This window comes from Peromyscus leucopus, chromosome 23 (assembly GCF_004664715.2).
Source record: "Peromyscus leucopus breed LL Stock chromosome 23, UCI_PerLeu_2.1, whole genome shotgun sequence".
Classification (NCBI taxonomy): domain Eukaryota; kingdom Metazoa; phylum Chordata; class Mammalia; order Rodentia; family Cricetidae; genus Peromyscus; species Peromyscus leucopus.
The window spans coordinates 881,893-894,676 of record NC_051082.1 but is presented as its reverse complement, the minus strand read 5'-3'; the positions used below and the strand labels follow the sequence as shown (position 1 = coordinate 894,676).

The following is a 12,784-nucleotide window of genomic DNA, read 5'->3' as shown; positions in this document are numbered from 1 at the left end:
TGTGTTTCGGGTTCAGTCCATGGTTTTGTAAGTCCATTGTTTCTGGGTGGCGATTGAGACAGAGCAGCAGGGAGAGTAGGGTGTGGAGGAACAAAGCTGCTCACTTCATTGGCTATCAGGAGCAGATGAGCGAGGCAGGAAGGGATTTAGGATAAGACATACCCTTGCATCTCCTAATTCCAGCACTTGGGAGGCAGAGTTCCAGAATAGCCAGGGCATAGAGGAAAACTCTGTTTTGGGAGAAGAAAAGACATACCCTCAAACCACACTCTCAGTGACCTGCTTCCTCCATCTAGGTCCCATCTTCATTTTTCCACTACCTCCACTTGTGCTACCAGCCGGGGACTAAGCCGTTGGTGAACTTTTCATAGTTAAACAATTGCAGTAATCATAGCTTGTTTTGAAAATATAGTTGTGACTGAAAGCTCTCCCTGTATATTCATAAGTGATTCATATTCTCATCCATTTCCCCTTGCCCCATTTCTTTCTTTTTATTTTTCAAAACAGGATTGTAATATGCTTTTTCATTGGGACCGCCAGCCCACAAATAACAACATGGAGACTTACATTAATTATGAAAGCCCAGCCTTTAGTTTAGGATTGTCTCAGTTTAGGATTGTCTCAACTAGCTCTTATAACTCAAATTAACCCATATTTTTTAATCTATGTTCTGCCACATGGCATGACCTCTCCTCCATCTTGTACCTCCTGTCTCCTTTACATGTCTGTATGGTGACTCCTGTGTGCCTAAATTCCTCCTCCTCTTCTTTTCTTTCCCTGAAAATCCTGCCTATATTTCCTGCCTAGTTATTGGCCGGTCAGCTTTTTATTACGCCAATCACAGCAATACACCTCCACACAGTATACAAATATCCCATAATACAAGATTTCTCTGTGTAGCCCTGGCTGTTCTGGAACTCACCCTGTAGACCAGACTGGCCTTGAATTTAGATATTCTCCTTCCTCTGCGTCCTGAGTGCTGGGATTAAAGGCATGCACCATGACTGCCTGGCTTTTTTCTTTTTTCTTTTTTTCTGGTCCCATTTCTTTTTTGAGATAGGATCTTGGTGTGTAGTTATTGTATGTCCTTGAACTTGCATCAACATTCCTGGTTCACTCCAGGTTGCTGGTGTGTGCCACCACTCCTGGCTTGATGATACATTTTTTATTTGAAAGTCATGCAAATTTTGTAACTTTTTCAGGTTCATGGATGTAGCTGGAAGTTTTCCAGTGTCCCACCCAGTCCTGCAGCTACCTGGTCCCAAGTAAACACAGAGGCTTATATTAAGTACAAACTGTATGGCCTATGGCTCAGGCTCATTATTAACTAGCTCTTATAACTTAATTCAACCCATTTTTATTATTAATCTATGTTTTGCCATGTGGCTTCATGGCATTGCCTGTTCTTTCACATCTTCCTTCTCCTGGCCATGGCTTGCAGCTTCTGCTGTGACTCCACCCTTCATCTCCGTCTTCAGTTTGAATGTACTGCCTAACCTTATTCTGCCTCACTATTGGCCAAACAGCTTTATTTATCAACCAATGAGAGCAAAACATATTCATTGCATACAGAAAGACATCCCACAGCACATGGCTTCTTTATTTCTTTTTCATTTTCTGATAGAGATTAGCAGTAATAGCCTTGAGATGAGGCTGCTGCTTATCTGGGTGGCAAAAATATGCCCTTAAATTAATTAAATACTTGTGTGTGTGCATGCATGTGCTATGATGTGTGTGTATGAATGGTAAGTGGACAACTTGGGGGAGTTGGCTTTCTCCTTCCACCACCTGGGGATTGAACTCAGATCCTGAGTCTTGGTAGCAGGTGTGCCTTTACTCTCAGTGCTGTGACTTGGGGCACTGTCCTGTGTTTCCTCTTGTAACTTAGCTCTGAGCTGAATGTCAGGTGCTGTGGATTTGCACCATTGTTTCTTCTGAGGAAGAAGATATTCTGTGTTTGTGGTCCACCATGGTAGAGAATGGCAGACTGAGGGGCTGGTCTGACACCTGAATTGTGCTTCCCTGCTTTGTCTTCTCTTTCCTTCTGAAGTCTGCTTTCCTCCCCAAGTCTCTTCTGCTCTTTCCTCACTGTCTGTAGTCATCTCAGCTTAGCCTTCCTTTTCGTTATGCCGTAGGGGACCCTTTTGTTGCCTTACAGAGTTGACCTTGGGAACCATGTGTAGTCATCACTAGTTGAGCTCTCCTCACCAAGGTGATGACAGTGTTGACTTGTGCTTGGAGACAGGTGGTCTCTTAGTGGGAACATACTCTTTGCTCTCAGCTTGCTTCTTTGGGTCAACAGTGTTACTCTGGTCTGTTCTTGGGAGGCAGATGTAGCTGTTTGGTATATAAGGCCGGCTAAACTAGTGAATCCCAAGAGCTACTTTGAGCCACTTACAGAGAAGGGTTCTTTGGCACTGTGGCAGATGTCACAGAGTCATTTACAAAATAGCCACTGTCCCTTTGGGCTGAATGTGCTGTGTAGTGCCATAGTTGTTAGTTAGTTCATAGTTCTTTCTTATTGGACTTAACCACTTCTTGGCTTTCTACTTCTATATGGTAGCAGGGGCTAGGGCACCCTTCTTCCCTTGGTCTTCTTTCCTTTGGAATCTTGGGTGGAGGAAAAGAGATGGGGAAGGGAGTTATAGGTAACATGTAAGTGGCTACCTGTTCTTTTTTTTTTTTTTTTTTTTTTCATTCATTAGGGTGGCACTCATCTGTTCTTTTATATAAAGTAATAAGAAGAGCTCATGTTTGAATCAGACCACTGGGAACATATGTTCAAGTACTGTTTCAGTGCTTCTAAGTGGCAATTGTATTAAATGGTAATCAAATGATTGTATTTGCCTTCCAATGTCTTGATTTTAATTTTGATTTTCTAGGGGAATATTACATTGGATAGAAAAGGGAGGTGATAATGCACCATGGCAGTGGTCCTCAGAATGTCCAGCATCAGCTCCAGAGGTCTAGGTCCTTCACTGGGAGTGAAGAGGAGCAGCCAGCCCATCCCAACTTACCCCCATCGCCTGCAGCGCCTTTTGCTCCATCAGCCAGCCCATCTGCACCCCAGTCCCCTGGGTACCAGATTCAGCAGCTAATGAGCAGAAGTCCTGTGGCCGGGCAGAATGTGAACATCACACTACAGAATGTTGGCCCTGTTGTGGGAGGAAACCAGCAGATCACATTGGCCCCTCTGCCACTGCCCAACCCCACCTCTCCAGGTTTTCAGTTTGGTGCACAGCAGAGGCGCTTTGAGCATGGCTCTCCATCGTACATTCAAGTTACTTCTCCCCTGTCGCAGCAGGTCCAGACTCAAAGCCCCACACAGCCTAGCCCTGGGCCAGGGCAGGCCCTGCAGAATGTTCGTGCAGGTGCTCCAGGCCCTGGGCTGGGCATCTGCAGCAGCAGCCCCACTGGAGGCTTTGTGGATGCCAGTGTGCTTGTGAGGCAGATCAGCTTGAGCCCCTCAAGTGGTGGTCACTTTGTATTTCAGGAGGCACAGGGCCTGACCCAGATGGCCCAGGGAGCCCAGGTTCAACTCCAGCATTCAGGAGCTCCTATCACTGTCCGAGAACGGAGACTCTCCCAACCTCATGCACAGTCAGGAGGTACCATCCACCATCTGGGGCCTCAGAGTCCTGCAGCTGCAGGTGGCACTGGATTGCAACCTCTGGCCAGCCCGAACCATATCACCACGGCCAGCCTGCCACCCCAGATCAGCAGCATTATCCAGGGCCAGTTGATACAGCAGCAGCAGCAGGTGCTTCAGGGGCAGCCACTGAACAGATCTCTGGGGTTTGAGAGGACACCAGGTGTGCTGCTCCCTGGTGTTGGGGGACCTTCAGCATTTGGAATGACATCCCCACCACCACCCACCAGCCCGTCCAGAACCACCATGCCTCCAGGCCTTTCCAGTGTGCCTCTCACATCTATGGGAAGCTCAGGAATGAAGAAGGCTCCCAAGAAGTTGGAGGAGATCCCTCCAGCCTCCCAGGAGATGGCCCAGATGAGGAAGCAGTGCCTGGACTACCACTACAAGGAGATGGAGGCACTTAAGGAAGTCTTCAAGGAGTACCTGATTGAACTGTTCTTCTTGCAACATCTTCAGGGGAACATGATGGATTTCTTGGCTTTTAAAAAGAAGCATTATGCCCCTTTGCAAGCATATCTTAGGCAGAATGATTTGGATATTGAAGAGGAGGAGGAGGAAGAAGAGGAGGAGGAAGAAAAATCTGAAGTTATCAATGATGAGGTAAGAAATAGCAGTTCAGTAGTCTAGAAAGGCTTTATAAAGCAAAATAGATGGTGTGCAACAGTAGACTGAAAATGTGTGAGCTTGGGGTAATATAGGGTTTGGGTGTCATAGAATCCAAAGAGGAATAAAGTGTGTGTTTTCCTTCTTCCTTCATGTAGAGGAACAGCTGTTCAATGTAGCTGTCTGGGGAAGAAGATGAAGGACTGTGTTTGTGACTGATGCCTTCTCAGGGCCAGGTGTTGTCACTGAGAACCAGAACCCATTCTGGGCAGAGAGCTCAGCTAGTGCTGTCTAGGCTTCTCCCTTCTGTCTGTGTATGTGGTCCTTGGCCAACATGACACTATTGCCAGTCCTTTGGCAGCCCACACGAAAGGTTCTCTCAGTGCAGTGAAAATTAGCTCTCCTCCCCTGGCTTCCTGGTTTCACTATATGTTTATGTAGGTCTGTCCGTAAAAAACGGTTTTTAAACAAGGGGTTTAAATCACTAGGTATGTTTTGTGGGGAATGTTCACGATTAAAGTATAGATAGTATCAAATGATTATAAGAAATTATTTATTTATTTTTTTTTAGATTTTAGATGTAGTGTTAGATGTGAGATTGTATTTTAAGCTCACACTTTGCAAACACCTATGGAGTGATACTTGAGACAGAAGCTTTTGTAGACAGTTTGTTTTTTGGGTTCCTAGAATGCTAAACAGTAAATCCCCCTAACAGCACAGCAGTTCTGCAGTTCTCTGAGGTATGCTGGGGTCTTAGCAACCTGTACTGTGATGCACTGTCTTTTGTGCCTTTGTCTTGTGTAGTGTTTATTATGTTGGTGGAGCTTACTTTGTTTTATGATAGAGCTAAAATAATTTAAACTGCTGTCGGCCCTTGACAATGAAACCTGCTTTTGGTGAGCAAAGGTTTGCCTTTGCTCCAGAGTCCTCACTAGCATCTGTGGATGTATCTGTGTGGCTTGGCCGTCTGTGTCTTCTTCAACACTGGACCTAGGCTGGACCATTTTTGTTATTCAGAAAGTATCAGTGCTTTTGAGGACCACCACTAGTGCCATGGAACAGTGAAACTGAGTTCTCTTTGTATTTGTTACCAATGTTGTTTGTAAGCTGAGCCTCCTTATCTGTACTTTTGAAGAAACACATAACCTCTCACAGCTTCTACTAAAGACAACTTTCTGTGTGACCCATGTGGTGGCTACAGAACATTATAGCTGTGCAGATCTTTCAAGAAAACAGCTGTGGGACACTGATACCCGAGTGTCTGCCATTCTCATTTTACAGTTGGAAGTTGCAGAATCTAAAATGTTGCCTGTGATCTAGACTGGAGTTCTGAAGATTGGCAGCTGTTAGATTGTTATGCTATGAACCTGTCAGTTAGCTCAGTGTCCCTTTATAGAATTCGATGCAAAAAACATTCTGTTTTTAAGCACCTAAATTAGTGAGCTGTCAGCAGTGAAATTCTAATAATTTTGAGCAGTCTTAAAAATTATGTTACCTTTTTTTCTCAAAATATTTCTCTCAGGTAAAGGTTGTGACAGGCAAGGATGGGCAGACTGGGACTCCCGTTGCTATAGCAACCCAGCTTCCGCCAAATGTTTCTGCTGCTTTTTCATCCCAGCAGCAACTGTTTCAGGTACTTTTTGATGGTTCTAAATTGTAGTCTCATCCCAAACGTTTCTTTCATCCAGATATTTTAACCTTCAATTTACTATTTGCTCTTCGGCATTTTTTTTTTCCAGAGCCCATTTCTTATTTTGAACAGTAAAAGTCTTTCTGCATATACAGTTCTGAAATTCAGTTGCATGAATGAATGACAACACGGACCTTACTGCATTGTTTTCTGTGACCTGCAATGTGGTGGTAGCTTGTAGTGTGCATGTCCTCTAATATTCAAAGTCCTGTTACTGTATGCTTAGGGTTCCTTGTGTGCTGTGTTTAATGTTTGTTCTTTCTCGTGTCTTTTACCTGTATTTTGAAAACAGTGCAAAACAGAACAAGTAGAAAGACATAGTAGGTATTTTTCTTAGCTGGAAGAAATGTTGATGTGAATCTCAGTCATCAGGACTGAGATTTCTTAGTAGAGGAAATCAGAATGCATTTGTGACCCTGGGATTCACACACATGCTAAATTCTAGGAGCTTTGGAGAGAGTATGCTGGCTTCTGAAAGCAGTTTTGTCCTTGGTGATATTTTTGTTTTTGTTTTTAATTTTAATATAATTTAAAATATGAAAGTTGCTATAGTCATATAGTTATACAGGAAGCCCCTGTGCCTTTTCTGATTCACTGCTATTAGCTTTGATTTATGCAGTACCGTATGGTATCATGACCCTCATCCCTAAATGCTTTAACTAGTAGAAGAGGGCAGGTCCTCCAAGTCAGGAAATGCCACAGTAACCTGGTACTGCTTTATGACTGGCAGTCGGGAATCAGATTCCATCTCTGGTCCTGCAGAGGTCCTTTGCAGCTTTTTCCCTAGCCCTGGACCTTGTCCAGGATGTCCATATTCCTTACTTGTCATGCCTCTCTGGCTTTCTTGACTAGGCTGGTTTCTTGCTCTTTTGTGATGATGATGTTTCTGAAGCATACAGACCAGTTATTTTGTGGAATGTTTTGTTGTGTGGGATTGTTTGACATACCCTCGTATCATGTTCAAGTCATGTAGATTTTAGAGGAATATCACAGAAATGACAGTGTGCCCGTCTCAGTGTATCATGTCACCAGGCCATGGTGTTGGCTAGAACCAACTAGTGATGTTAACCTGAAGCATCTGAAGTGTTGTCCAACAGGCCTCTTCAGTGGATATTAATTTTCCTTCTGTAAATGATGAGGCTATAAATTACGTAAATGTCCTCAAACCCACTATTTCAAACAGCTATTGATGAATCGCTCTGAATCGGTTACTACTATAAAGACCCACAGTGGATTCCCTCCCTGTTTCTCCCTTTTCTTTCTTTCCCTTGTTTTTATTTATTTTTTAATCTTTTTTTTTGGAGACAGAATTTCTTTGTGTGACAACCCTGGCTGTCCTGGGACTTACTTTGTAGACCAGGCTGGTCTCAAACTCACAGAGATCCTCCTGCCTCTGCTTCCTGAGTGCTGGGATTAAAGGCGTGCACCACCACGTCCAGCCTTAACCTTTTTGATTCATTCATTCATTTATTTATCTACTTATTTATTTTTGCCCTTCTCTTATCTTTCTTTTTGAGGCAGAGTTTTACTTTATACCTAGACTAACTTGGAACTTAATTCTATAGCTCAGGTTGACCTCAAACTTACAGTAGTTCTCCTACCTTTTCCCCAAGTGCTGGTAGAATTATAGTTATGAATCACTAAGACTTGCTTTAGACCTTGCTTTTTTTAAAGACCTTTTTTCTTAAGTAATCTTGGCTGGTCTCATACTCACTATGTATCCTAAGAAGACCTTGAACTCCTGGTCCTCTTCCCTCTTTTCCTGACATCAGCTCCAAAGTGGGGTTTCTATTTCCAATATTCCTTCTGCATTTATTAGCTAATCACTTCTTGTTACATTCATTTATATGTAGATAGCCATTTTAATAAGTGAGTTACATGACACTTTAAATACTTCTTTGGTTTTGTAATATCAATAACATTCATTTTTCTTTGGTCTATAGTTGTGTGAATGTTCACAACCATAGAGTTGTGTACTACCCAACACAGTTAAAAAAAAAAGTTTTGTTTCTACTAAACAGTCCTTCATGCACTCTTATATGCTTTGACCTTTCATGTCCTCTGGCAAGTGCTCTCGTAGTGCCTTTCTGGTCAGTTTGTAGTTTCTTCTGATTGCTGAATACTGTTACTGCTTCCTGATCCTTGGGTCTATAACTTGTCCTTACAGGTTCCCTGTATTCCAAAAGAAATTAGGAAGTAGAATTTGGTAAAGGGAAGCAGATTTGTTTACAGTTTGGCTAAACTAGAGAACAAAATTTTTATCCTTCATGGCTGTGGCAATCTTCATACTTTATTGAAACAAAGGCAACAGATCTGTAGATTGAGATGGTTTAACTTACCATTCTTTCCTAGGAGGAAGGCAGCAAGCATATCCAGGTTGCCTTTCCTATCTATCTCCCTTCTTGGCAGGCATCCTCCATTCTTAGCAGGGGAGAATCTGGTATGCTTAAAATTTTTTATTAGGTTTCATTTATGTGTGCCACTTGCGCCTGATGCCTGTGGAAACCAGAAGAGGGTGTCGAGAGCTTTTGGAACTGGAGTTAGATGGTTGTGAGCAGGTACTGGGAATCAAACACGTGTTCTCTGCAAAACCTTTAAGACACTAAGAAGTCTTACGTTTTCACAAGGTAAACTTGTCTCCTGGTGGTGTTCTCAGGGAGCAGTTTTACCCTTTATCTTTGCTGGGTAGTTGAGTATCTCTGTTTCAGGGATTCACAAAGCTGCTGTAATTGTTTACAGATTGCATTTTGTATGTACATGGGTGTTCATTTCATCCATATGAATACCTGTGAGTCAGAGTCAGGTTATTGGGTCCTATGTGGAGTGTAGGCTTAGCTTTATAGGAGATGACTAACCATTTTTTTCCCCCTCTGGATGGTTTTGTGTTCTCAGTAGTAGTGTGAGAGCTGTGTTCCCCACTCCCCACTTCATCACCGTGTGAGCTATAGTCCTTTGGTATGAGACAGTTTTTAGCCTGATGATCTTGGGTATCTTTTCTGTTTGTTGGCAGGTCTTTTTGATGAAATGTTGTATCTTACTCATTTCTTTTTCATTTAGTTGTTGGTTTGTTGTTGAATTTAGAAGTTGGTTTTTTTTTTTTTTTCATGCTATAGATGCCAAATTTTTGGTACAATACTGTGCTAGTTGCAAATTTTTTTTTCTTGACTATCACTTGCAGAGCAAGTATTTGAAATTTTGGAGAAGTATAACATTTTTAAAAATCGATTGTGCTTATTCTTTATCTCAGCCAAAAGTCTGAGAAGTGATATACTGTGCTTCTGATATCATTCCTAAGAATTCTGCTCAAGTCAAGTCACAGAGATCTGTGTTTATGCCTAGAAGTCCAGGAATTTTACATTTAGGCCTATAATCCATTTCAGTGAAGTTCTGTGTGGTGTGACAGATGTTTGTGGGTTTATTACTTATGGATGTTTGATTGTGTTAGTGCCAGGACTGACTCTCACACTCTCTCTCTCTCTCTCTCTCTCTCTCTCTCTCTCTCTCTCTCTCTCTCTCTCTCTCTCTCTCTCTCTCACTCTCACTCTCTGTATCCATCCGTGTGTGTGTGTGTGTGTGTGTGTGTGTGTGTGTGTGTGTGTGTGTGTATTTGTATATTTGTATTCAGGCATGTGCATACCATGATGGATGTCAGAGGATTACTTGCAAGAGTCTGTTCTTTCCTTCCACCATGATCCTGAAGATTGAGTTTAGGTGGTCAGTCAGGCTTACATAAGAAACCTTTACCTACTGAGCCATCTCACTGACCCAGGTACCATAAATTCTCACCTTGGTTCTCTTTTCTCTGTTGTTTTGTTTGGTCCTTGTACTCCCTATCCCTTTTCCTATAGGTTTCAGAATAGACTTAATATTTTGCTGGGGTTTGGCGGGGATTGCATTGCATCTGTTAAAACCAGTTAGGGGAGAACTGGTAGCCATACTGTACTGTCCTTCCAGTCTTGAATGTGACTTTTTCATGCATTAGGTCTTTGGTTTCCTTGATTGATGCTTGTAATTTTCAGCATGCTAATGTTGTAGTCTAACTTGTTAGAGTTATATTTAAGTATATCTTTTTTTGTTGTTGTTATAAATAGTATTTAAAAATAGTTCCTAGCTGTTCATTGCAAACATAGAAATACAGCTGGCTATTTTAACCTATATTCTGCACCCTTGTTACACTCATTAATTTGTTTTTGGAGTTTTGTTATAGATGTCATGGGGTTTTCTGTATAGACAATTATGTCTACAAATAGAGAGTCCTACTCTTTCTATTTCTTTTTTAGATGTATTTATTTTTATTTTATGTGTTTTGCCTGCATGTATGTCTGTGCACCATGTGCATGCAATGCCTATGGAGGTCAGAAGAGGGCATTAGATCCCCCCTGGAACTGGAGTTCAGATGATTATGAGACACCATGTAGGTGCTGGGAATTGAACCTGGGTCCTCTGGAAGAGCAGTCAGTGCTATTAGCCACTGCATCATCTCTCTAGCCTGGAGTCTTAACTTTATCCTTTGCTCTGTTATGCTGTACAGGTCAGGACTTCAGTGTGATAGTGTCTTATAGTAGTAGAAACCCAGACAATGTTGTTCTTAGGATAAGAGCCATCAGTTTGTAGATGTCTTTTTTTCAGGCTGGGGGAAATTTCCTTTATCCGTGGATATTTAATTTTGTCAAGTGATGCTTCTGTGCCTATTAATGTGATTTGTGATTTCTCTTGAGTCTAAATATGGTGTCTTACCTTAAATTGTGGAATACTTTATAACAGGAAGCACATCATTGTCAGTGTGAAGAGTTTGCTGAGTTTTAACAGGCTCACACTCTGATATAACCCATATGTTAGTCACTGTGTCTGCTTTTTTTACCATGAGGTCTCATTTTCCTTTCCAAGCAACTACCCATTCCTTTTCCACAGCTCTCATTTGGTTTGATTTCCAGGATGTTTGTAATTGACTGCCTGAGGTCTCTTCAAGCTGGCTGTAATGTACCTTTGACATGTTCCCTACCCCTTCATGGCACAGAATGTTTTAAGATTCATCTACTGTACTGTGTGTGCTGATTCATTTCTGTAATTCCAACACTTAGGAATCAAGAGGCAGGGAAATTGTTACAAATTTGAGGCTAGTCTACACAGTGAGTTCTAGGCCAGATGGAGCTACTTAGCACATAAATAAAGTGCATCTTTGTTCCTTGATCTAGCCTTGAGATCAGACATTTTCCCAAAGAGCGTGATTCATTTTTGTGGGGAGCAGTAACCTGATTCTGTTTGTGAATTCATTATAATTAGCTTAAAGATAGATAAATCTTTTTTTAAGGGTTTTAATTTTTATTGCTTTTATTTATGTATGTCTCTATGTATGTATGCCATGTGTGTTGCAGTGGTACAGAGGCTGTCTGGTCCTTTGGAACTGATGTTACTGGTGATTGTGAACCACCTGGGTGCTGGGAATTGAACTTGGATCCTCTAGAAGAGCCCAAAGCATAACTCTTAAGTGCTGAGCCATCTTTCCAGGCCCTGAAGATGAATCTTAAATTAGAAAATTTCAGACAATCCAGTCAGGTATAGTGGCATATGCCTTTAATTCCAGCACCTGGTAGGCAGAGGTAGTTTGAGTCCAGTCTGGTCTACATATTGAAATCTAGAACAGTCAGAGCTACATAATGAGACCCTGTCTTGAAACATATAAACACCAACAGCAAAATAAAAAGAAAATTTATAGGTGTAATCTTTGTCTGTATTTGCAGAAATGCAATGTATTAGTGTATTTATATGTCATACAGAGGCCTGTCTATGTAAGAACAATGGGACTGTGGAAGGTAAAGGGTGCTTACAAATGTATGAAAAGATGACTAATATGTTCAGTGCAAATTTAGTTATTCAGATTCACAATTAAACATACTCGATGACCAGAGATGAAATTGGATGGCATATGTTCATGTGAGTGTGTGTGAGTCTCACCCTCTTTTAGAGGAGTGTGCTTGATCTAGACATAAGAAAACATTTTGTTTCAGCTGGAAAAAGATGAGTGATAATCACATCTCAGACCCAGAAATATATGCCTGAGGAGTTTTTGAAATTTTGTATGTACCAGAACATAGGTATAGTGATGTTTTGGGTTTTTTTGTTTTGTTTTGTTTTTTAAAAAGAGTTTCTATGTGAAGCTGTCGTGGCTGTCCTGGAACTTACTCTGTAGACCAGGCTGGCCTTGAACTCACAGAGATCCACCTGCCTCTGCTAGGATTAAAGGCGTGTGCCACCACCGGCCAGTAATAGTGATGTTCTTAAGTAGCATTGTGTGTAACTGCCCTGACTGGAAAGAACCAAAGATGCTTTGTCAGCATTATGGGCAATGACTATGTGTATCCATGCAGAGGAGTATCAACCAGAGTGCTCTGTGGGTAAGTGAGGGCTGTGCCACGAATTTAAAACTCAGCAGAAAGCAGAACTCTGGAGATAGACTAGAGAAAAGTCTGTCAGTGATGACACTATACAGAAAAGGTTAGCACACAGCTCCGAAAGTGAGGACCTTGGTGAGGAAGGAGGCATTCATAGTTTTCATAAATGTATGGTCATTTCTTGATTATTGGTCTTATTTATTTATTTATTTTGAGACAAGGTTTCATCATGTAGCCCTGGCTAGCCTGGAATTTTTTATGTAGACTGGGCTGGCTTCAAACTACCTCCGCCTCCTGAGTCCTGGGATTAAAGACATGAGCTTCATGCCAGCCTAGCCCTTTAAAAAAATAAATGTTTGTTTATACAGTGTGTGTGTGTATGTGGTGTGTACATTCAATGGTGTGTGTGTGTGTGTGTGGGTCAGAGGACAACTTTTGAGAGTCACC

General features: G+C 41.8%; 1 protein-coding gene across 15 annotated transcripts in view; it reads left to right on the top strand.

Moving 5' to 3' along the window:
- The window catches only part of Ep400 (E1A binding protein p400), a 109,215-nt gene that overhangs the window by 14,418 nt on the left and 82,013 nt on the right, over nt 1–12,784 (top strand). For 9 of the 15 annotated variants that reach the window (XM_028857014.2, XM_028857019.2, XM_037198586.1 and 6 more), the window contains exons 2-3: nt 2,883–4,252; nt 5,778–5,888. The exons of 1 other annotated variant lie outside the window; for it this stretch is intronic. In XM_028857014.2, the coding sequence (XP_028712847.1) occupies nt 2,918–4,252; nt 5,778–5,888 (1,446 nt within the window). In that variant the 5' untranslated portion in view covers nt 2,883–2,917. The remainder of the gene's footprint in view (nt 1–2,882; nt 4,253–5,777; nt 5,889–12,784) is intronic. 5 more of the 15 variants (XM_028857021.2, XM_028857018.2, XM_028857020.2 and 2 more) reach the window with 1 other exon arrangement.